General features: G+C 48.0%; 1 protein-coding gene across 2 annotated transcripts in view; it reads right to left on the bottom strand.

Moving 5' to 3' along the window:
* Positions 1 to 24,721, bottom strand: part of DPYSL2 (dihydropyrimidinase like 2) — a 54,041-nt gene that overhangs the window by 3,615 nt on the left and 25,705 nt on the right. For both annotated transcript variants that reach the window (XM_083812053.1, XM_083812054.1), the window contains exons 4-13: positions 17,510 to 17,674; positions 16,328 to 16,389; positions 15,117 to 15,197; positions 14,158 to 14,226; positions 9,509 to 9,629; positions 5,891 to 6,047; positions 5,586 to 5,727; positions 4,730 to 4,900; positions 1,656 to 1,835; positions 50 to 215 (exon numbers count right to left, since the gene is read on the bottom strand). In XM_083812053.1, the coding sequence (XP_083668179.1) occupies positions 50 to 215; positions 1,656 to 1,835; positions 4,730 to 4,900; positions 5,586 to 5,727; positions 5,891 to 6,047; positions 9,509 to 9,629; positions 14,158 to 14,226; positions 15,117 to 15,197; positions 16,328 to 16,389; positions 17,510 to 17,674 (1,314 nt within the window). The remainder of the gene's footprint in view (positions 1 to 49; positions 216 to 1,655; positions 1,836 to 4,729; positions 4,901 to 5,585; positions 5,728 to 5,890; positions 6,048 to 9,508; positions 9,630 to 14,157; positions 14,227 to 15,116; positions 15,198 to 16,327; positions 16,390 to 17,509; positions 17,675 to 24,721) is intronic.

The following is a 24,721-nucleotide window of genomic DNA, read 5'->3' as shown; positions in this document are numbered from 1 at the left end:
AAGTCTCTTCCAACCTAGACGATTCTGTGATGCTGTGAAACGTACGTACCAGACAAGCTAAACCCAGACTGGTGCAGGTTCCTCACAGGTGGGGCCTGCTGTTTGGCAGGAGATGTCTTAGCTGAAGACGCCGGTGTGACGGTCTTCGGCGTCACCGATACTTCGCAGACGGGCCCGTCGTAGAGGCCTCGAGGCACACCCCGCAGCTCAGCCAGCTGCAACACACAGAAGCAGGGAAGCCTTCAGGGTGAAAACAGCCTTCAAAACAGACCTAGACAGCTGGCCTGATGCTGCTAAGCCAAAGACACACGGTTCAAGATTCATCTTTAGTGACAGGATTTGAAAGCATACAAAAACTCCTCTGGGCTGGTCCCCGGGTGGTAGCCGGCCTCTTAAGCAGCGTGGCTAAAATGAAAGATGATGGGGAATGTTGTGGCCCCAGCTCAGTGGTGTCTGCAGCCTACAGACAGCCCCAGCTCTTCCCCTGCACCGCCTCTTCTTGCCTTTAATGATCTCAGCCTACCTGTTGCTGTATTAAAGGCTCCTGACAACTCTCAAATGAAACTTATTACTCACACCCCAAAAGGGAAATAATGCTGACCCAGAGCCAAGGCTGCACAAACAAAAATCAGGCTAGCCTCACATCTCCGGCTTCAGAGCTTTAGATTGGGTTAAATGCAATTATTCCAGTTGAGATGCTGCCCAATTGGATTTATAGGTCAGAGACACAGTTGTGCGGGAGGCCAGAACACACCAGAAACCACGGAGCTGTTCTCTGCAGTGCTAAATTATTTGTGTTTGTAACACTGATAACTTGTAATTTCCTCAGGAGAACAATTAAGGAAAGATCATTTGCAAGGGACATGTAGGCTGCCTATGGCCAGCAGAACTGGAACAGCTCTGGTTTTGTCCAGGAGAGGGCATCAGCTCAGACATCGAACCATCTTTCTCCTCAGAAATCTGACTTCATCTGGAAATAAACTTCTTAAATCCTCTGCAGCTAAGTTGCAACCGAGTTCGGCATCATCTTCTCTCTCATCTTTTTACCAACTAAAGGCATTTCAAAAAGCAGTTTCTGTTTTGATTGGGTGTATTTTACCAAAACACTCTTCCAACAATTTTAGCCTCTTAAAAATAGAAACATTCCCACTTCTATCCAGGCAGTGGGCTGTGCCTCTGACTCACCAGTCACCAGACAAGAGCATCTGACAGAAGGGAAAGCAACATAATATATCTTAAACAATAAATGAGAATTCTAAACTGTTGCTGAAAGGTTTGATATATAACTGCTATCGTGAGTTCTCTTGGTGCTCCTGTAGGAGGAGAAGCCTGCTGGGTTATCTGCAGATCGACTCATGTCTAAACCAGACAGTTCTCACTCTGTCCAGGTGCCACCAAGACGGAGCACAATTACAGAGCAGAAGAAGAAAATCTGCAGCAAATCCACACTCAAGACAAAGCATATTCCTGTAATGACTCAAGCAAATAGCAAAAATGAAAGAGGAATGAGATAAATGTGGCTCCTATCCAGGGAACATTTTCTGGTGCAGAAGTGTGTGTATTTTGCGAGTCAGGGGATAGCATCTGTTTTCCACCCACTTTAACTTAGGAGTTTCAGAGAGACAACAAATGTGCATCCAACCTCTTATACTCACCCTGCTCCTTGCTTTGATGCGCTTGTAAACGAAGTCAGGGAAGGGTTTCCTGGGGATATACCGCCCAGAGCCCTCGGTTACGTGGAGATTCCCGTCCTCCAGCACGATCTTCCCCTGGCTGATAACCACCAGGGGCGACCCACGGCACTCCATGCCTTCAAAGATATTGTACTCCAGAGACTGGAACAGACAAAAAGACAACGTGATGCGAACATTCATGCCAGCAAAGCCTGCCATGCTTTAACTAGCCATCACCAGCCATGCTAATTCCCGAAGTTTCGAGGACAGATGGAAGCAAACCCAATAGCGTTTAAAGTTATTGAGGATTTACTCATGCAAAATGTTATTTGTGAAGATTCTTACAGAGAAAATCCAGTTTCAAATGCAAATACTTTGCAGTGTACCCATCAAAATGGATTTAGGCACCTAACCTTCCTGAGCTGCACGGGATTTAAGAGCCAAATAAAGTTTTATCTGAGTTTCATACTAAAAATTATGGTAATTTAAAAAAAAAAGTATTTCAAAAAAGCATTTTGCTGATGGGTCAGGGACCAGACCAATCTTGTTTTACCCTAACGGGATTGCTCGTCCTGAATTAACAGGATTTGAAACATCACACCATGGAAAAAAAGAGAAGTTTTAAAGGAATGGTGGGTAAATGTCCCACCCAGGAACATCCTGGAACAAGATCCACTCCAACCGTGTTATTTGGGGACTCGTACTCTGGTGATCAGCTCTGAGACAAACCCAGGTCTTTTTTGCTGAGTTAATGACGGAGTTCGACCTTGAAGTGTGTTATAAGTATGGGTAGGCTTGACTGCAGATTTACAATTAGCTAGAATGGCGGTTAAACCGAGAGCGAACCGGGTCCAGCAAGAAAAAAGTTGTGGTGGCAAAGGAGGAGGCTTGGTTAGAAACTTATGAATTAGGCTGTTCCAAGAACAACACCGTCTCCCTCTCTAGGTCCTCGTGTTTCCTTGCCAGACAGTGGCAACAGCGGTGCGAATTCTTGGAAAATGCTCGCATGTTGCTCTAGCATTTAAAAATGTTACAATCATCTGATGCCACATAATCAGTACGTAGCAGCAACCGCTCGGCCTGCCTTTCAAAGGGCCTTTTGTTTTATTCTTGATCAAAGGAGGATGCCTAGACTCTCTGGGCATCCCTTGTAACAATTTATTCTCAAATACAAGGCTCACATGCAGCATGAGACACAGAAACACCCCAGCAGGTGCAATGCCAGGTATAACAGGCAATGCAATGAGAGAGGTGAAGAGGTGAAAAGCTGGACCTGTAAGAAAAAGGTTGCTGCTTGTTCAACAGCCCTTCAAGCTCTAACAAACCACTTGAAAGAGAGCCCTGCATCCTCCCCAGTCTTGGCACCACGTCTGAACTTGCAGGAGTCTCAGCGGAATTGCAGTCTTTAGCCTAAACCCATTTCTGAGCAGTGACTCCAGGGTGGATCCAGCCGTCCTTCAGCCTAGCTCTGAGACCTATGGCAAAACCTGGAGATGGCACGCAGTCAATCCTGACTGTACCGGAGCATATCCCCACAGATAAGGTCTCTGAAATTTGCCTTAGGAAATTTTAAAGAGTCCAATTCATTTGCTAAAAACAACAGCCATTAAATGGCAGTGGCTGTCATACGTTCAATCCAGCAAGTTACTTCCAGCTCTTCAAGCTGGTCAGCTCCAGTACACACAAACCCAGGTTTAGGCCACTAAATTCAGCACCTAACAGCAAACAATTGAGCTCCGTCTGCTAATGAGCAAGCCGTTCCTTTCCAGATTGGAGGTGATGAGTCTGGAAGCACCTCTAAGGTGATTAAAACAACCAGACTTCTGAGTCTGGATGCCTCTGCTCAAAGTCTAAGCATAGGCAGGATGAATCCAGGCCATCTGTGACCAATTCTGACACAAAGTCACAGGGAAGAGAACCAAACCTTTAAAAAAAAAAAAGTTCCTTTGTGAATGTGCCCAGGGATCCAAAGTGTGGAAGAAAATTTTGCTCCTTCAGCTCCAGAGTGAATGAAAGCATTCATGGAAAACAGAACAAGGAGTTTTTTCCAGGGAAACATTCCATAGGTTCATCGCCAGCAGTGAAACAAGTTGTCAACAAATGCAAACAGAGGTTGCTTTCTCTGAGACAGTGCTAGAATGGCACAGGGAGGCTCCAACCACCCCTTTGTGCCGGGACCTTTCTGCCATTTCGCACAGGGTGGGAAGGCTTTTTTCTGGAGGAGCCAGGTGTAAGGGCTGGGACGCTGCTGGGGGCCACAGGCAAGCAGTGCCTCCAACGGTGCCGCCACAAAGCCACAAAATAAAGAGGGGCTGATTCGTGTGGGAGCTGCCCTGTGCCAGCTAACATTGGGATGATAATCAGTCAAATCCTGTCTGACTCCACACATGTACCCCTGTGGATTCACTCAGCTAACAGCGCCTGCAGTAGGTATTTCTCCACTTCCCTCCTCCTCGTGGGTACTTGCCAACTTCTGGGCCTCCATCACCCAACTAATCCTGCTCCTCACCACTGCCAGGGGGCAGGACATCTGCAGCAAAGCCTGAACATTGCCAGAGGCCTGGAGCAATCAGGGCCGGATCAGTGCATGGTGTAAATCTACTCAGACTCACTGACCTGGATCAAATCTCCAGCTAAGGTGTCCAGGAGCTGGCACGCTTCACTAACTGCAACGAGAAAAGGCGCAGTCCCATTCCCGCTGCTAGTGAGCCAAAAGGTCATAAATGACACGTCGTGATAGGAGGCCTCTTGGCATTTTAAGAGATTTGAAGAGCTCTCTGTGTGCTCAGATCCGCACGTCTAACACTCAGAAAGAGCCAACAATGTCTTTGCTCCAAGGGAAATATCTGGGTGTTCATGTGATTGCAGCTGTGGACTCAATCACCTCTCCGTCTGCTCACATAACTGAGCTGTGCTGGGTGTAAGACCAAACAGAGCTTGGGGCATGGGGAAAAAAAAACCCTCAGTTGTCACGAGCTCTGGTTCTTGTCAGCATAGTCTAAAGGAAGACAGGAGGAAATGAGCAGCAGAGCTCATATCATAAAAAACATCCTTACTATGTTATGAGTCTTGGCAGAGATTGTCTTGACACTGTCAGGATCCCAGATAACCAAATCAGCGTCAGAGCCCACTGCGATACGGCCCTTCCGCGGGTACAGGTTGAAGATCTTAGCTGCATTTGTGCTGGTCACAGCAACAAACTGGTTCTCATCCATCTTGCCAGTCACCTGGGGAAAGACAAAAGGAGGCACTGCATTAGCCAGATGGGGACCACTCTGAAAAGCCAATAGCAGGACCATCAAAAGCAGATTCCCAATGAGCTCTGTGGGGGCAAAAAGCTCAAGTAAAGGGACCGAGCTTTTGCAGGGAGGTAACGACACTGCTGCAGCTCCTTCAGCTCTGAATGTCTGCTTGCAGAGAAGGAGGAAGGAACTTGTCTCACCCACCCAGCTGCGGTGCAGCAGGGACCAGAACCAAAACCCCCTTTCATTACTCTGTCCACTTGGCCACACCACTTTAACTCGAGAGAGTGACAACTCCTGCTTGATCTGTTTATCAGCAATACTTTACAGGTGCAAAAAGAGATCACAGAACATACACAAACAGACTTTCAACTCCTCCTCGCCAGACTGGTAATTTAGGTCAGAAATCAGACATGACACACGCGCACACAAAAAAAAGGGAAGATCCAGACCTGGCACACAGCACTCTCAACTCAATTACCATTCTGCTACTGGCAGAGAGGTACAACTGTTCACTATTTAAGTGAACGCTTGCTATATGCCCAGATGCTTTATAGGCCAGATTTTCAAGTCTGCAGAATCATAGGTGGAACGGTGGCTTAAGCTAAAGAAGTTTCAGGGCTTGCAAGAGCTCCTTCTCCGGCCATAACGCAATCAGCCCAGGACATACCACAGCCTTATCCCAGATGATGGACATCCTCTCTTCAGTCCCGTTGGTTCCTTCAGGGATCAGGGTAAAGTTGTCCTTCCCAACAGCTTTCTGAGCAGTGTTGAAGGTGCAGTGGGCACTGCCAGTAACTTGGAGGTCTCCACTGGAAACAGACAATGACAGCTTTTTAAGGTATTTTATTGTCATAGGTTTACCAGTAAAGATAAAACACCCTTTTGCTGGCTGCCAACAACAGTTATTATTTTTATAACCCCCTTGTCTCACGATGAAACGTATCTTGTAAGAACACAAAGAGCTCTACTCACCAGGACAGTAGTGAGTTGAGAAAATCAGGAGTGGTTGGGTCAGGACTCAGCGGTGGGGAAGTGACAAAAGCTGCCGCCTTGGCCCAGTTCTTGCTCCAGTAATGAGATCCGTCAGTACCCAAGCTGGCTGTGATGGGCTCCCCGTACACCACAGTGCCTACAGGAGGGGAACACAGGCAGATCCACTGTGAGCGCCAAGCAATGTCCAGCCTGACTTCCAGGCATGAAGCACCCTTCTGAAAAGGGCATCTCCGCAGGGAAGTTATGCCAGCACTGCACGCTGCATGGTTTCTTGGTGCTTCCTCTCAACTATATGATAGGAGTGACACAGGGTTGGATTGAATTCACTGGCCAGCATCACCAAATGATCGAACATCGTTAAACTCCTGGCCCATTCAAAGCTCCTCTGGAACTATGTTATGCTACTAAGTGCGTGTTTTCACCAGCAAGCTCTTAATTTTATATGCCTGTCTTGAGATCTCTGAAGAAACGCTGTGCATTTGCCAACAATGGGTACCTCAGCGTAAGCATCCAAACCCCTAACTACCAGAGTTAGTAATAAAGATACTGTTAGGGACAAGAGCAAGGAGTAGCAAAATGTGCACCCTGCCTTTACACAACCGCTGAGGTCAGACCTGATTAATTGTGCTCGAAAGGGTTACTGTAAAGATTCACTGTATCGGATTCCAGGCTAAGAATCTCATGAAAAAGCCTGAGGGGAACTGTAAGTGTGAGGGGACACAGCCTGGTCCAGAAGGGATGTGGAAGAAAAGGAACGAACAAAAAAGGCACCTGCAGTATTTTTATAAACGTACAGCCATGAAGGATGTAACAAGGCTGGGTGGTTTTGGAGCAGGCTCTGTGCACAGACCAGATACAAGCCCTGCATGGAAAGTTTACTGCCTGCAGAGAGCACACCACTGAGAGGAAACAGCAGCGTTTCTGGTTCGCAAATGCAGCTCAGGGAAGCTGAGTGATTTCCCCAAGGGTTCATGGTAAATCTGTGGCAGGACTAGGAAATGAACTCAGATCTTCTGACTCGCTGTCCAGTCCACTAACCACCAGTGCATCCTTCCTCTTTATTAGCATTTTTGGAACCACATGAAGGAAGAGCCGATCCTTAAGGCCACGATGCTTTGCATGCTGGAATGCACCAGCGACATCTGCACACCAAGCAGCTGCAAGATGCTGCAACTTCAAAAGCGGTGCAGGCTGGCAGCCCCGATCTGCTCACCAAATGAAACGCTCCCCAAATCTCCGCTAAGTGCCTGTCCAGCTGGCTTCTGAGCCCAGCCACTCCGTGTATGCATAACTGCCTGCAAAAAGTGTGGGTAGTTAAAATATTAACGCTAAATGCTTCAAAAGCAAAAAGACTGGCAAAGGCAACGCAAGAGCCAGTCAGCAGGGCCTTACCTTGCCATGCAGAGTACAGAAACACGACCTTTCCCCACGGTGTTCAAACTACTGCTATGTCTACAGGCTCTCAAGCAAGCTGGGCAAGAGTGTGTTTGGAGAGGCAGAACTGGCTCCAGTAACAGGCTGCACGCTGCTTCCAGGACCACACCGAAGCAGGAGATGTCGGAGCAGCTTTATCGGAGGGGATCCACCAGCAGAGGAAGAGGCCGTGTGACATCACTTGCCACAAATAGGGTTATGAAATCAGAACAAGGCAAAACACACGCTGGCTATTAATGGGAGGCCTGTTGTGGGCCAATACATTGGGAGGATTGTTCTGCAGGGAGCAATGTTTTGAGCTCCCAGATCTGCCAATGACAGGGCCTGCAGGGAATCTCCTCCATACAAATGCCACTGGGAACATCTGGCTTTAAATAACAGTCGCTCTTTTCCATTTAGCAAATCAATTCAGTTTTGTTTTTGCTTTGGATAGTCTTCAGCTCTGTTTCCTCTGTTGCTTGGGAGGGCAAGGATAGTGTGTGTGGCCCTCCTGGGCTACCCAGTTGGGTAATGCACAGCATTTAAATTGAATTACTTAAATAAAGGAGCAGAGAATGGTGTGCCATTTATACCCCAAATTCTCCTTATAAGGAGAAAATGCAATCTGGAAGAAAACTGCACATCCTAGTTCACTCAGGAAGCTAAGCGAAGTGAGCTCTGCGGGTCAGTCATCCGGGACCATCCCAGCACCTCTCAGACAGGCCAAGCCCCAGCCACGTCAGGTTGTGTTTTACGGGTTTCATGATGAAAGTGTGTGGTCCCTTACCCCAACCCCTACGACTACTCTCCAGCTAGTGGTCTCAGGACAGCGAGCACAGAAAGGTGGTGTTGTCGATGCTGCATCTCTGTGGTGCGTGTGTCTCCAGTCCTTTATCTGGAAAAACGAAAGGATGCTTCCCTGGCTTACAGGATTAAGTTGCACCGACACATCAAGTTGTTTTCTGGGGCAGTGCACCATGCAGTCACTTTGCCGTGTCAACACATCTTCTCGTTTCAGCATGATCTCCACTAATGGAGCTAGCAGAGGACAGTTTATCCCAAACAGCTTGAGCTGCTTCCACACCATGAACAGAAAGAGATGCCTTGGAGATTAGCTTCCCTTACCAGCTCTGAACTCACTTAACAGGAATTATGGGATCAAAACACTTCTGAGGTAATACACAAACACAAATCTGTTTGCTGCAGTAGGAAATCAGCTCTTCTAGCACCAAACGCTCAGATGGAAAGTGATGTCATTTGTGTATCTGTTCAGGCTTATTTAGACTGCACCAAATTAAATACAACCCTTCTGTGGAAAGGAGGGGGGAAATGATCCCTCCTGCTTACTCACCCACCCAGAGCACTTTAAATAGAAATGAAGGGTTTAGTCACAGAAGTAGGGAGACAGGCGCGCTCTGTGCTTTGTAACCCTCGTTTCTTGGGGGCAAGACAGCACAGTCAGGACCTGGGAGAAGTTACTGCATCATTTAGAGTCATGCAGCTCCTTCAGACCTCACTGAGAGAGAGGAGACACGAGGCAGCAGCATCCAAGGCAGGTCTGAGCCTTGCTTCTTGCAATATCCTCAGGCAGCGTTATCAGAAGCAATTAAAATTCCCAGCCAAACCCAGACTACCGATCCCAATTCCTGCCTGGATGCCAGGCTGAGTTACAGCACAGTATCCATTTCACAAGCAAGGAGCACAGTGGACAGCTGGAACCAGTAACCACTTCAGCTCCTCCAACTAACTCCAGCAGGGCTCGCGAGTCCAAGACCTCAGTCAGGACTCTAAGAACCACTTCTGACCCCAGGAGCAGTTCAGCAGAAAGCACCAAAGGAAGACCACAGCAGCTGGACAGAGGACACTGCTTGCAGTCTCCATGGAGATTTGTTAAGTGGAGACAGCAGGGAACTGCTCTGTGATAACACGAAGGCACACAGCTCGATGTAGTAGGATGGGTGTGAAGAGAGAGTCTCCAGGCTGAACAAAAGGAACAGCTCCTGGCACTGATACAGCCACTGTCTGGGGGACATGAGACAGAAGCACTTGTTTGGGGCTTTTTGAAAAAGAGCCTGGATATAACACTGAAAAAAGAAACCTCCCCTGGAGGGATGAAGCTTACGTTGGCAAGGAGTTGAACAGCATGAGCTAGTAGGGTGCTTCCATCCCAGGGAATTAGCTTACCCTTTTTCCTGGCCTGAGCAATGACATCAGCGGCACTTTTGCTCATCACCTTGGTGATGTAAAGGGGGCAGTTGGTTTGGTTGGCGATGGTTATTGCCCGATTCACAGCTTCTGCCTCCACCTGCGAAACAAAGTCAGCAGCAAGTTAGTGTCAGCGTACTCCTAACTCCTCCAACTCCCCCATCCTCCTCCACAGGGTCACACCTTCCGCTTCCATGGGAAAAAAAGGGCGTCCTAGGTGAGAGGAGAGTTTCCACCTCTCCAAATCTGAGCTGGAAAAATGTACAGTGTAATTAGGATAATTAAAATGGCACCGAGCTACAGTCTTGTCTCCCTACTACCTTTTCTCCCAGGCTGCTTCAGAGATTCTCTGCAAGCAGCCTAAGTCCTAAAATAATGCTCCAGGTGCTCGGGGTCAGTATGATTAAGCCCCTTCTTTAACCTAGGCAAAAATAAACAACTAAATGTTAACTCAGCAGAACTATTCATGTTCCAGCCCGCACGGAAGAGAGATGCTGTAGCCACATATTCTGGTAAGCCACGTTTGCAAACAAGCCTTCTAAATTGTACCCTCCACCACAGTATCTGGCTTGGGATCTGACAGAGTGTGAGCCACCCCATAAATCAACTGTTTTTTCTTGCACGTGTAGAGAGAGAGCCTCAGCAAGACTGAGACACCGCTTTCTATCTAGTCTTCGAATGAATATGATCAGGACTTTCACAGATCACATCTTCTAATCACAGCAGTCCAGCTGATGAATTTAACAAGGGAGTAATGCTCATCGTGTCTACTGCTATGAAGAACTGCAGTACCATAGACGTATTCCGAGAGAACAACAAAGGCAACTGAAACTCCAAGCCACCAGCCACCTGATTTCCAAAAGCAAGAGGTTACCAGCACCTCCCACAGGCCTGGCACAGTCTCAGCACTTCTGGAATCTGCTCTGCAGTGACTTATCTCAGGCCAAGAGCAGCAAACCAGCACTAGTCCCAGGATCAGGACGCGCTGACCGCTGGCTCCTAGCTCAGTCTGCTGCGGGAATACCTGAAATTAAGGACCTGTCACCTCAGGACACCGTACTTGACACACGGATGCCCAAGTGCCCAGAACAGCTCTGCTCCCACCTGGTACTGCTCTGCTGGCAGCAGAGGAAAGGAAAACACCACAATGACTGGGAGTTTTTAGAAGAAAACAAGCCCCCAAGCCCAGCAGGTTGGTTTCAAGCACCAAAAGGGTTAAAACCCTAGCCCGTCACCACCCCGGGGCTTGTGACTAACCCTCGCCAGGCAGAGGGGATGTGCCACTGACTAGATGGGGACATTTTCTGGCCTGAGATGGGGACATTATCAGGCCCAGCAGCCCCACCCAAGTGGAAAAGGCTGCAAGGAAGGGAGTTACTCCATGAGGTTTGACTGCAGCAAGCCACAGCCAGCAGCACTTGCAGGAAAGAGGGAGGCTGAAGGGAAGAGCCAAGAAAAGCCAAATTGTCCCTCCTGAGAGGCGAGGAGAGAAGTCAGATGGGGAAACGTTTCCAGGCAATGGCATCAGTTTGCCAGCTGCCCGTGTAAAGCAGGCACACACGCAGCTCTGTCCATTTCCACATCGTGCCTTAGCTTCCTCACCTCCGAAGCAGGGACAGAACAGTCTGCGTCTCCAGGCTTTTGACCAAAATGCTTTTAAGCAACTGCTAAAGCAGGAAAAGAATATTTTCTGCGCAGAAGAAGGCTGCTGAATTCATGCCTTGTGCTCAGATGCTATGGTGACAGGCACATAACAATAACCCAACGACGAGTCCAAAGGGGAATGTTTGCAATTACCAGCATGCATCAGAAGCCCTAGCACAGCAGTTCTCTTGGAAAAAAAAAGATGTTTCCTGGAGCACTTGGACTGCTCGGGCTTTCAGCGTTTTTGTGGCTAAAACAAAAACAAAAAAATGACGGATCACACTGAAAAGTCATCACAGAACGATCCGTGCTATGAGGGGGAGGGTTTTACAGCAAGCCATGGGTGATGCTGCCTTGGGCTGGTGGTGTAAGACAGGTTTCCTTTGCTGGCTGGAACCAAGCGCTGAATGCTGTCACCTTGGCTAAACCCAGGTTACTGAGGTGAGGTGAGTCGGCAGTGAAACGTAAGCCTTAATTCAGCCTTTTGCTCAACCCAGAAGTTCAGAAGGCGTGCGCGCTCCGAGTGAGACACAAACACACGTGGCCAGACGCTGCACGCTTCACTTGGACACGCATCTTGCTGAATTCAGTGGGAGTTTTGATTTAATCAACATTTTGGTTCTGTTCAACACGGCCCTGACCCAGAGTTCTGCAGAGGCAGCGGGAACAACTCCTGCTGCTGTGCTGTAGGGGAAGGTCTGAATTAAGTGGATCTTTAGTAAGATGACAACCACCATGAAGTCCTTAGGATGGGCTTTACACACCGTAAGGGGCAGTGTGAAAAGCCAATTTAGTATTTAACAACACTCCAGAGGAACAGCAAGAAACATCGACTCCTCCTGCATTTAAGAGGAATTATGGAGCTGCTGCCGCCCTCAGAATCTGGCCTTTGTCATCAGCCAGCTTAAACAGAACTGCGTGTTTTTAAAAACACAACGCTACTCCTGCGTCGGGGAAAAGGAGGGGAGGGAACCAGATGACATCGTTTCCTGCTCTGTTTCCTATGACTTTAAAGGAGGAGAATTTGGACCAAGTGCTTCCACTCCGGGCAGACAGCACAGCTGAGTTCAGCTGCACCGAGGCTGCCCGGCGACACTGGAGGAGGCTCCCCTGATCCTCACCACGTGTCCTCAGGCAGCCCTGCTACGTCCATGGTGAAAGAACACATTTCTGCCTGGTGCAGGAGACAGATGGAACAAACAAACAAAGCCAGGGAACCGCACAGTTCGCTCTTTAAAGCTTCTGCTCCGCTAATGACGATCTTTGAAGTAGCCAGACAAGGCTCGGCTAATTTGACAGCCAGACCCTTCGAGACAAGGAGCAGCTTTTCTTTGAAGTCCACAAAAGTTTAGGGGTGCTCCACAGATGAGCCCCGAGTGTCTAAGTGGCATCTGTTCCTGCTCCCCTGCTGCATGCCGAAATGTCTGACAATAAAAACGCGGGGGTAGGCGGGGGCGAGGCTCAGTGCAAGTGTTCGCTTGCAACTTCCAGGAAGCAAAAACTCCCAGCTCCTGCAGCCAAACCCAACTTCTGTGAGGATGCGCATACAGCCCAAGCCGAACAGTTTTTTCTTTCTGCCTGCAGCAACGGAATGATTTATACTCCTACTGAAATGTCTCTGGATGCTGCTTGTCTGAATCAAGGGGAGGAAACGGAGAGGGAGCATGAAGGGCATGTGCGAATGATCTCACACGCTCAGCTTCCAGCAGGACCACATCTGGCAGTCAGCACAGCCCCAGTATCTCAGAGGAACAAAAATAATTTCTTGTACAGAATGGATGGACTTCACAAACCCGCGGTGCCATGGTGAGATGTCTAGCTCAAAGATACTAAAAGACAAGATACAAAGAACGCAGTGGGAACCAATCTGAAAGTTTTGAGCTTGTTCTTACTCACAGGGTTCCTTTTAAGGGCTCAGGAGTAAGATAAATGGGATAGGGGCACTTGACCCCAGAGAAATCAATGGAAAGGACGGAGGTTAGGTACTCTGAAGTAACAGCCTGGGAGCTGAGAATTAGCTCCCCTCTCTGGTACATATTTTCTGTGCCTTCAGCAAATCATGTAGTCCTTTGGCGTTCAAAATTCACCAACTGTAAATGTTCATCAAATGACCAAATACAATAGAAGCAAGCACCTAAAACAGAATGTCAGGATTTGGACATATATAAAAAATCTTCCACTGATTCCGAGGAAACCTTGATAAGATAAGGACTAAGAGAGAAACCCAAGAAATCTAGGAAATAAAGTAGCAGAGTCCTGCCTACATAAATGCAAATTCTAAAGTCTTTACTCATGCAAAACACTTACTACAAGTGATGGAAACTACAAGACCTTTATGGTCTAGCTCTGTAAAGACCAACAGCATCAGAACATGAAATTCTTCAGGGACCCCATCTGAGAGCGTTCAGTTTAGCAGCTGAATCAAGGAATTGAGGATTCGGGCAGACTGGGGTCTTTCTGCTGCCATGTCTGCACACAGGGGACCTAGCACAACATTTTCTACACCCCCTAATGTACAAGTCCAGTTTGAGCTACCAAAGGGCTGAACTGAAGATGTGCTAAGTACAACACCTCTCTCTGTTTTGAGGACTCATGGGCTCTGTGAGTCAAATTCATCTCTTTTTATTTTAGGTATCTGATGTGCAAGCACAGATACACCCTCTCCAACAACCAGCAGAAAGAGATGTCCATCTCCAGAGGGTAAATGAAATCTTGGGGTGGAAAAATTACTTCCTGAATGTGTCCCTCTCTCCAGCAGAGAAGCTGAGGGGGCTCCTCAATTACTCAGAAGTACCCATAGAGGTTACATCTCTAGAATGAAGTAAGTTACTACTCAGTCCCTAGAAGTGTCCTTACCCCATGCAGCACTGCTGTTTATAGCCAGGATGAAATCCCGTTTCTGAACAAATTCATCCCAGTAGGAACTACCTGGTTGCAATGCAGGAATGATATAAACTGGGGAATAAATGTGAAGGCATTCTCACCTCTTCAGGTCTGCTCAACACATGCCCTTCAGGGCCTGTGATTCCCAGTTCCAGGATCCTTTGCTGCTCCTAAAGCAGAGAGAAAAAAAGAGCAGAAGAAAAGATTTAAAGCAGCATGTATTTTTCTTGCAGCAAACACAGCTGTTTGTAAGAGGTACAAGTGAGATCCTAGGCATCTGCGCTCGCTGATGGTCACATGGGGCTTTACATAAGGGCCTTAAAGCCGGAGTTCTGTCCAACTTCCACTGTTGAGAATAACCAGAGCTCTACAAAACCCTTGCTGATTTGTTCACAGGAGGTCAGGGAAGCCTTTTATTTTGATTTGTTTCACATTGGGTTCATAGCCCCTCAACTTTCACTCCTCATTTGTGTCTATAAAATAATCTCTAAGATGTGGAAAAACAGTATCTCCTGAAAAGATCATCGTGCAACTACAGGCAACTGGGCTCAAAGACTCAGGTGGTCTTTTCACCAGCCAGGCAATGAAGAAATCCTTTGCAACACCAAGTTGTGCACACTTGAGGCATAATGTACAAAACGATCTGGAGATCGGATTAAATCCAAATACATTATTAACATTTCTCCTTCATTGCTGTTTAACGGATCCCAAACTCAGCATCCCAGGTATTGTAGGAAGTTATTTTCCTTCCCACTCCCCTTGCTTTAAGTTATTGCAGAACATTTTTCTGCACGCAGTGGCAGTCACACCCTGGCAGAGACTTTCAGTTACAGACAGAAAGACAGAGAGGGCTGATACCCACCATAGGCCGAGAGCTGCCACAAAAACCTGAATTATTACTGACAGCGAAGGGGATGACATTTGATGCACTGCCCTGCTTGCATCCTTGACACTGCTATGCTGTGCTTTTAAATGTCTCGGAGATTTTCTGTTTGCAAAAAGTGTTTAAACCCCTCCCGGCATTTTGAAGTTAACAATCCACAGAATAAACACGACATACCTCAGCAATGATGTCACCATTCTCAGCATGCACTTGAGCTGTCGCACCAATATCCCGAATTACGCTCAGGACCTCGTATATCTGGAAGACAGAAAATACAAATCACAATATACACCTAGGGCACATTCAGGTCTCTATACCCATATATCTGATCTCCTTTAGCATACAGAATTGTGCAGAATAGAAAAGAAAAAGGGAAGCATTAAGAAAGACAAGATGTTGTTTTCTGGATACATTTTGATCCATTTCCCCCCCTACAACTAGATTTCCCCGTCTTTATGGTCAGACACCATTGATATAGCAAGAAGCGCTATTCAAAATAGGATTTGGTTTTTTCTAGCACACACACTGGAGAAAGAAACAGCAATTGCACAGGAGTGATTTTAAAGAGCTCACAGTGTTTTACTCGTTTCAAGCCTTTATTTACCGGTGCCCAGCATGGAAAAATCCCTTGTGCCTGATTTTTATGAAGAACCTGTGCCCACCCCGCTCCCTGCTGGGATAGGCGCTGTGATTTCCCACTCCAACAACCAGCTTGAGAGGGCTCAGGTTGACAAACCCACAACTGATGCCTGCTCAGTCAATGGTCGCTCATTAAAATGCCTACCAGAGTCATTAGAGATAACTGCCATACACCACTGCCTCCCACACCGCTCCAAATGGCTCCCAGGCATTCCTCTCCTCCCACCACATTTAGAAACATAAACTACCCATCTAAACAATTAAACGTGCTCAGATGTAGCCACTAGAGGAGCAAACAGGAGGGCAATTCCTTTTTAAGGTCCCAGCGATTCTAAGGCTAAAGCCAGAACCCCCTCTTTCTGGACCAGGCTCAGTTTCAGCTTACAAACACAAGGACAATTTATGCCAGAGATCTCTGGCTTGCCCTGTGTCAAGGCATAAAGCAGCAATTTATCAAACTGCCATTGCTTCCACACTAAAGGAGCTGGAATAAAACCTTAGTTCCCTCCAAGTGAGACTTTTACCATTACTCTCCCTCGCCAAGACTTTCAGGGATTTTTTGTTTCTTGTTTAAAAGAGTTCTTGGAGGCAGAGCTCTGGATACTGTTACAAACCTTTGGTACTGTTACACATGCAAAGATTGAAACCAGAAGAGAATGTCAGATCCAAATAGGCCGAATGTAAACCCTTCTATGAGACTAATGCACAGCTTTCGGTGACAGAAGGATGTGAACATTAAGCCTTCCTACCTGAGAATCAGTTAGCTGAAAGCGATCTTTGAAAGCCATGTAAACCAAAAAGGAATTCACACCTGGTAGAAAGAGAGCAAAGGAATTATCTTTGACATACAAATCGCAGGCACACACAAGGCTACGGAACACACCATTTCCCACAGAAAGGAGACATTCCCTCAATCAGCCCCCCGGCAAGCAGTAATGATAGGTAGACAAATAAATTACTTTAATCTGCTGTGAAATGTGTACGCATATGTGCACATGGCTAGATGCACACACTGCTAACGAATCGCAGCGTAAAGGCAGGACCTTCCCCGCCAGCTGGCATTTATTAACGCAACCGCTGGGAACGGTGCAGCTCGCACTGCAGCCGTGGGGACAGCTAAACCCCTAGGCTGCCACTTAACACTGAAATCAGAATAATTCTGTGGATTCAGCACTGTGGGAGGCTGACTAAAAGAAAAAATAAGCAAAAATGCCTTGCAAACAAAAGCAGAGACGGGGCATGTCTGTCTGATCTCCCACTCCCTCCTGCACCACGTTTGTACTGACCACGACACGGGGAGTTCTCACAAGTCAGCTTTCCCTCTCCTGCCTTCTGTAGCACATGAACCTGTAAAAGCTCTTACCCGGCACTTATGGGAAAACGCTCATTAGGATGTAAAAGGTTGGTTGTTTTTTTTTTAAACTACAAACAGGATGGAAAATTACTCTAGCCTAAGGATGAAACGTCAAGGAAATTAAAGAGGGGAAAAACCTATGAGGTCATTTTATTAAGCTCTTCTCCACCGTTAGTGACCGGCGCTGGCTTGTTCTTTCTGGGCCTGATTCTTCTATTTACAGCAGTTTAATGTCTGAAGCTATCACCTCCCTGCACTGATGAAAATCGAGCCCTCCATGTCAAGTCCTAGCTGGCAGGTCTCCACGGGACAAAGGGGCTTCCCTGCACGGCAGAAGCATGAGATTCACCTCTGTAAATCAATGCTCCTCCATCTAACGCACTGCATCCCCCGCAGCCTTCTAAAATCGACTGTCCAAACTTTAACAGAAGCCAGAGTGGGACAAAATAATGACAGGGCCCAAAACAGCTTTATTGGGAGGTAAGAATAAAATACCTCTGAAAGAGCTAGTACTGAAAAATAAGGGAGCCAACCCCAAAAAGTGAGGAGGGGAAAGGCCTTCTCTGACCAAACTTACCATGATCTTTAACCAGAGCTTCCATCTCCTCCTGGACGCCTTTATGCCACTCGGTGATATCCACATGCAGAGAGTAGTCGCAGCAGGACTTGCTGTCTGCCCATTCTCGCCACTGGTCAAATGCGGTCAGCAAACTGGTCCCCGGCTCCGGAACCACGTGGTCGACTGGGAAAGACAACAGAAGCATTGGTCAGGCTGGCTCGGGATCTTTCTGAGGTGCTTAAGGCTGAAAACATGCTTTGCAGGAGCTGCTACCAAAAAAAAAAGAGATACCCCCTTCACCTTAAAATAGTTTGAAAGACCTGGTTCTGGATGCCAAAGCCCCACATCTGAGACCTCAGCGAGGAAGCCGACCCCAGAGCAGGAGCTGAAGGGCACAGTTCCATCCACAGCTTGTTAAACTACAATTGTTTCTAAATGAAGCAAATGAAATTCCTAAGGCAGCAAACACAAACCACTGCCGAGAGCTCCATAAACACCCTCCTCTCCTACCTAGCAGGGTGACAAATAAACAATGACACGGGCAAGATCCCCCGTGAGGATCCGCCAGCAGCTTTCAGTGCTCAGTGCCTCGTATCCAAGCAGTGCCTCTGCTTGGCACAAGCCTGTGCCTCTGCAGATGCTACAAAAGGTACCCAGAGTGCCAAGACACGTTGCTGCTGGCCATACAGAGTGGCCACCAAAGCCTCTGTCATTTTGTGCTACACATCCCAAACAAAAGACAGCGAGGACTACAACGAGCAGGACCAACAGACGCCGCCCGGCAAGAAGATGGTCCTGCTTACCCCTGGCATCTTTCCAGCCCTATCCTCATTTTAGTCTAACTCGTCAGTCTAGCAGCAATGGGGTTCATGAGCAGCTAAAGAATATCGCCACCAGTCCTACAGATGCAGATCATCAAGTGGTAACGAGATTTGTACCTGTAGGTTTGTTGTTCATCCCAATAATTTGAGCCATATTCAAATTGTTTAAATGCATGGGATCTCTGAAATGGTGAAATAAAAGAATCGAGCCAGCATCTGAGGCACAGAACGTCTGCTGGGAGAGCAGGGAATGTCTGCAAGACTTCACGGGTCACTGGGCAGACACTGTCAGGGAGGAGGAGAGCCCTGGAGCCCTGGCTTAAATTTTACATCAAATCACCCAAAAAAAAAGAAAAAAAGGCTTCAATTTTCGACAGAGAAATTCAAGCCATTTGTTTTTAACTTCACTGGTAAGTACCGGGTGCCACCAGCTCAGCAGTTAGCTTTATATCTCCACGAGGATAAGGGACAGACTCCTCGAGCCCTACTCACTTTCCAAGCTTTGCGTCTCCCCCACGCAGACGTGTCAGCCGAGATTTACTGGTTTTGCACCACCACAAGAAATGGATTTGCACCGGGAGCTCTCAGCCTGCTGCAAAAGCAGTCCCGCTCTCCTGAAATACCCACAGGCTTCAGCCACCCGGGTCAGTAACAGCATCTCGGGTGTCTGAGATGTGCAGAAACCGCACCAAGGGAAGAGGATTACCCAAACCAACCGTCCAGCCTGCAAAGCTCTACCCTCTGCCTTTTGCAGAGGCAGCCACATGACACAGCAAACGGCAGCTAAAATGTTTGCTTTTTTCCAAAAGGCTTGTGTCTGCCCCTCAAAGCATCACGTTAGCCTGTAAAGGGAAAGATGGGATGTGCAGTTCTTTGCAATGTATCATCCACGCAGCTTTAAACAGCGGTGGCTGAAGGGTTAAGGAGTAGGAGGCCTTTGTCTGCCCGCTCAGAGCAGCATCCTGCTCCTTAAAGAAATCTATGCCACGAGCGAAAGCTCTGAAATCTGCCTGGTGGCTGCCACCAGAGCAAGGATGCGGTTTTCACCACCCTCGGGAAAAGCAAGCCGAATTCCACCAGCCGGTAAACGGTCCTGTTTGCAAAAAAAAATCATCCCCTTGCTCCTCCATGAGCTGTAACGGTCAGGAACCTTCCGCTGACTTCCAGGCTGAATTGTTTCTTGGCCAGGACGCAGCCCATTGTCACCCTGCCAAAGTTAATCTTTAGCTTACACAGTACGAACAACAAGAAGAATAACATTCTCGCCGCGTTACCGAAGGGACACGGAGAAAACCCAGGTTTTCAGGAATGGCCTTAACACAAGAGCTGTCTTCCTCGCTATTTAAAAAGCCCCCAAATCCCCTTTAATCTCTATCACACCACGGTAATAAATCCACCTCCGTTTAGGGAGAATTCGGGAATTCTGCCTGGAGACACCGAGGGGTTAAGGAGCCCCAGGAATGACTGCGGTGTCTGGGATCAGAGCTCTCTCACCCCCCCCATTTCATGCGCTGCCCAAGGATGACTAACGGGAGTTTGTGGGAGTGGGAGAGGGGTAAGGGAGCTCTATCAGATCCCTGACAAAGTCAGCCCACAGCTGGTTATTATAAGGATAAGGACGGAGGTAGTGGTGCATATGTGCATGAAAGCCGGCTCTGGGGATTAGGAATATCTCATATGGAAGCTGTGCTGCCGACACAGCTCATCGCAGCTCCCTCGAGCTCCCCGAGAGCCGAATCGCCCACCAGCCCCGTCCAACCAGGACACGGCAGCTCTCTGCCAGGCAAACATTACTAACCGACCCCTTCATCACATCCATGCGGGAGGACTCGGCAAGAAGGCGGCCCGAATGCGCACCCCCAGCCTTCAAAAACGTGGGATTTCTCTGGTCCAGAGAGAGCCGGGGCAGCAGCGCCGGGACAGAGCAAACCAGGGGTGCCCAGAGCCGGAGGGAAGCTGGGCTGCTGCAGGCGAGGCAGCAGAAGCAGCTGATGCTGAGCACCTCCACATTTCTCACGTCCTGTAAGCCCAAAATATCAGTCCAGAGGTAACCCAGACGTGTGTAATGCCTCCTCTGTGTTACCACCGCTTGTCAGAGTGGAAGGGGTCAGCAACACCGCAAGAGCATGGCCTACATTCCTACCTGCTAGGGCTCAGGAAAGGGGTGGGCTTTTCATTTATTATATTTTAGTGAACACGTAATAGCCACAGCCCAAATAAGCAAGAGTGAGGCTGGATCCTGTAAAGGACAAGAGTCAAGCCTGATTCTTGGCCTGCTGTTAAAACAACCGAGCGTTGTAACTCCTCCTGCTCTGTGCTAGGGGTAAGAATCGCCCACACGCAGCTCAGAGGAAGTTCTCCTTCCAGCCCTCAGGCAGAGCTCAAGAGCTCGGAGTAAAACAAAAAGCTTTTTCTTTATGCCCCCGTGCTTCAGAGCGCTACAAAGCAGCTGATGAGAGCTCCATCCGCTAGGTTCCCACAGCCCGAGGCTCCCAAGATGACCCCTGGGCATCATCTGCCACAGGACCGTGGACACGAGGTCTTCTGCGAGCCTTCGGAGCACGCAGCGGTCCCAGCCGTGCACATTACCCTAGAGGTTTCCCACGTGAAAAGCAGCCGTGCTATCCTGACCTCACTGATCCGCCTCCTCCCTAGGGAAGCCCACGGCTTACTGCCCCGCGTTGCGTTCCTTCCTCTCCCAAACCAAAACGCTCGGCTCCTGCAGCAGATGGAGCGGCCTCAGCCCTGCGGGACGCGCTCGAGACAAACCGGGGCAAGGCAGACTGTTGTCACCCCTCCGCTCTCCAGCCCACCACAGCCTTGATCTCGTCCTGCTTCCAAGCCCAGATGTTTTCTTCCTGTTGTTGATTATCGTCGTGCAAATGATGTCAGCTGCTGAGGTCTGAAAAGGAAGTTGCCAACTCATTTTAAGCTCAAAGCTTGCTCCAAAAAAAGAAACAAAAGGAAGAAAAAAGCAGAAAAGGAAAAGATCATTTAAGTATCACTTCATCAATGTTGAAACCTTCAAAGGAGGAATTAAATAGCTGTGGTCCTTGTAGCAGCTCCCCGAATCTCACTGAATTTCGGGCTTAATCCTAATGTTTCTCTTTATTTAAAATACGCTCTCAGCAAGCTAAAAGGCAAAGCTGAGGTTAGAATTACAGTGGTTTCTCAGCTATGAACAGCAAACATTTGCAGATTTATCTTTTAACCTTCTGAGATACAGGATCCAAAATGCAACAGCCTACAACTTAGAAGGTAGCGAGCTAGTTTCCATCAGGAAAATAACTGCTTTATGGGAAAAAAAAAAAAAAGGAGGATGCACTTTACAAATCTAACTTTTCCCTTGGTAAGAAGCTGATGAGATTCCCGAATTACTGGATAGCCTGTGTGTCTTTTTGCCAGCCAAACCAAGAGCTCACCGCCCTGTGGAGAGCAGTGGGATTTGAGCACCTGGGTGCCCACGTGCCAGGATTGTTCCAGCCACCAGCAGCAAGACTTCAGCACCTCGCTGCTGTCCCTGCTTTTGCTCTCCCATCGTCACGTGCAGCTTCACGCTGCTCACAAGGTGCATCTGTACTCGCTTCCAAATATTTCAGCTCCCACCAACCCGTCATCCGTGGCTGTTTTATTGTCTCTCACGACCCTTCACTGCTCCTCGGGCAGATTAAAGAGCTCCAGATTAGAAGCAGACAAAGCCGAGGTGAGACACCGCCACTGACCACGGCCGGCTTATCTGCGTGGCTTTAACAGACCAGGGCTGGCGTTCAGCCACGCCAAAACGCTGCACGTCCTACGAGCCCAAAAGGCTGGATACTGCAGGGGAGGGAGAACCACTGGTCGGGCACTCGGTGCTAAGCGCGAGGGGAAGGCAGAAACTTGGAGGAACTAATTTAAAGGGAACTTTCCCAGTGGAGGGGAAAACAGAGCAGTGCTGGTTTAACGTATGCTTGAAAACCTAAGTCGGGTAGAAGTGACAGCATCACTTTCATAAGGCGTGAGCATTTGCTACCGATACCACTGGTCAGTGCAGGTATTAAGGGCTGCCTTTAAAAATACCTTTGCTCTTAATTCAGCTGCTGCATCCTCTCGCTGACCCTGAAGCCGTATCAGGCCACCAGCTAGCAGCACAGCACGCTTAAAATGGTGCCGATCTCAGCTTTGCGCAGTGGCTTTATAAAACGTTGCATCATTTCTTGGCTTCCTCCTCCAAACTCCGATGAGCTGCGGCTTTCTGGTCCTTAAGAGCTTCTCCAAAGCAGGGGGATGCCTGCAGCTCCTGCCCGGTTTGAGAACGGAGGCAGCCATGCTGCACGGGCACCAGGGATCACACGCAGACCTGCAGGACTTAACCAACAGCCTACGGGATGCTTTGAGACTGACGCCATAAAACATCCCCTACGAGATCTCTCTGGCACTTAGAAGCTCTCCAAAATGCAGTTTAAGAGCCCTGCCCTGATATTTTTGACCCCTCGCTGCGCTCAGGAGAAATTACTGCTTTTCCAGAGCTCGGTGGGACAGCTGAATTCAGCTCGTAGCCTCGCGCTGCAAACAAACCTTTATTTTTTGGACGGCTGTCCTCATGGGTGGGGATTAATGGGTTTTATAGCTTCCTGGTATTGTGGCATGTTCAGTTTTTTTCCTTTTTCCATCCTGCCTCATTTGAGCAGGCCTTGGCTTGCTAGCAGCCTCTTCCTGGAGTTTCTATTAATAGTCCTTGCTTCCAGCTCTCCCCTGTAAAGAGTTTTTTTTTTCAACTGGTTTAATTGTGTGTCATCTAAAGCACACATTAAGTTTTTCCTCCATCTTCAGCTAATGAACACTACTACCAGGAAAGAGAAAAACTATGTGATACGGACAATATAAAAAGGAATTAGGGCCAACTGGCCCAAAAACCTGTGTACGTAATAAAGCCGTATATGCAGGGCTCCAGTCACTATTAAGAACTGCAGTTTTACACATTATTTCAGGCTCCTACTAGCATTAAACATGCCTATTGTTTAAGAGGAGTTTATAAGGTGCAAATCCTTGACATTTAAGTTTCTCTGTTAGCAGGCAGATTTCCCCAACCCCGAACTTTAAATAGCAGCTTGATCACTATAAACACATCTGCCTTTTTAATACTACTTAATCTTCACAGCCACTGCATGCGATGAAATCTGGTGCATTTATTGAGTTGTACATTCTGTCACGAGCCGTTTTATTGAGAGGTTGTAATTAAATTCAGCCCTGGTGATTGCACGGCTCCGTGCTCAGAAGTCGGGAGCTGCTGCTAGTCTGTGGCTGCAGCGGCGTTCTGCTGGCACTGGTCTGGACTGAGAGAAATGCTACGAAAGTGAGTGGAACAAAACCCACACACGTGAACTGCAAGTCAGGCCCTTGCCTGACCCAAGGAAGCTTCGCAGAAGATTATCCCATAATCGGAGACCTCGCTTCAGCCAAAGACTTCAAACTCGCAGCTCGTAAGATGCCGCAATCCCTTCTGCTGTAGTGAAATAGCATTGGGACCCTTTTAGAGGTCAAGAAACTGAGCTACAGAGAGCTGCCTTGTCCAGTAACAAGGCTATTCCAAAGTCAAACCTCTCCGCAACAGGACTGGGGCTTGAAGCATCAAAACACGGCTCCCAGCTCACCGGCTCCGCATCGATTTAGGCTAGAAAGAGACCTTGGCATTTCTTCTGAGCTCCGAAATTCCAAATCAAGCGACCTAAAAGAGGCACACATCTCCTGTGTTCTCATTTCATAGCCAATTCTCCCTCTAAACCACAGTCTGGGGCGTGTTTTTTGATCTGGGACGAGGAAGGATAGCTGCAAGACAGCTTTTAAGGTTACTGCTTCATGTATTGGACACAGACAAGCTGGTGTACGAGACCACAGGAAAGTAATGAGAATATAAACGAATAATTTTCTTAACATCCTGTGGATACAGCAATCAGATTTTAGCTTTGCATAGCTGGGAGTTTTATCCCCACATTTTTTCCCCCAAGAACAAAATAGATCATCCTGAAGGGCGAGAACTCTGCACCGAATGGCATTCACCATGCTAACGCAACTGCATGGAGACCGTTTGCTTGCACACGTCTGCCAAAGCACTAGAGGAAAAGGCAGGCTGAATGACATCACATGTTGTTTTCTGTCAGTTTAGATCCAGTTTATTAGACTCCATGCAGAGAAAATCAGAACCTGGAGCAGCCTCAGAAGAATGGGATGTATCTGCACTACACTGATTACATTTGCAGACTGCAATGCTCTGTTATTCCCTCACTGATGTCATGCAGATATTTCCCTCGTCTTTTCAGCTGTCTGATGAGATCCAAAATATGATTAATAATTTCATGGCTTTTGGACACAAATTTAAAGAATAGGAAGCTGCATGTCCAAACAATAATTAATAACCCACTTCAGCAGT

Source organism: Anser anser (assembly GCF_964211835.1).
Source record: "Anser anser genome assembly, chromosome: 26".
Classification (NCBI taxonomy): Eukaryota; Metazoa; Chordata; class Aves; order Anseriformes; family Anatidae; genus Anser; species Anser anser.
Note: the sequence above shows the minus strand (reverse complement) of the source record. Positions and strands in the feature narration are given on the sequence as shown.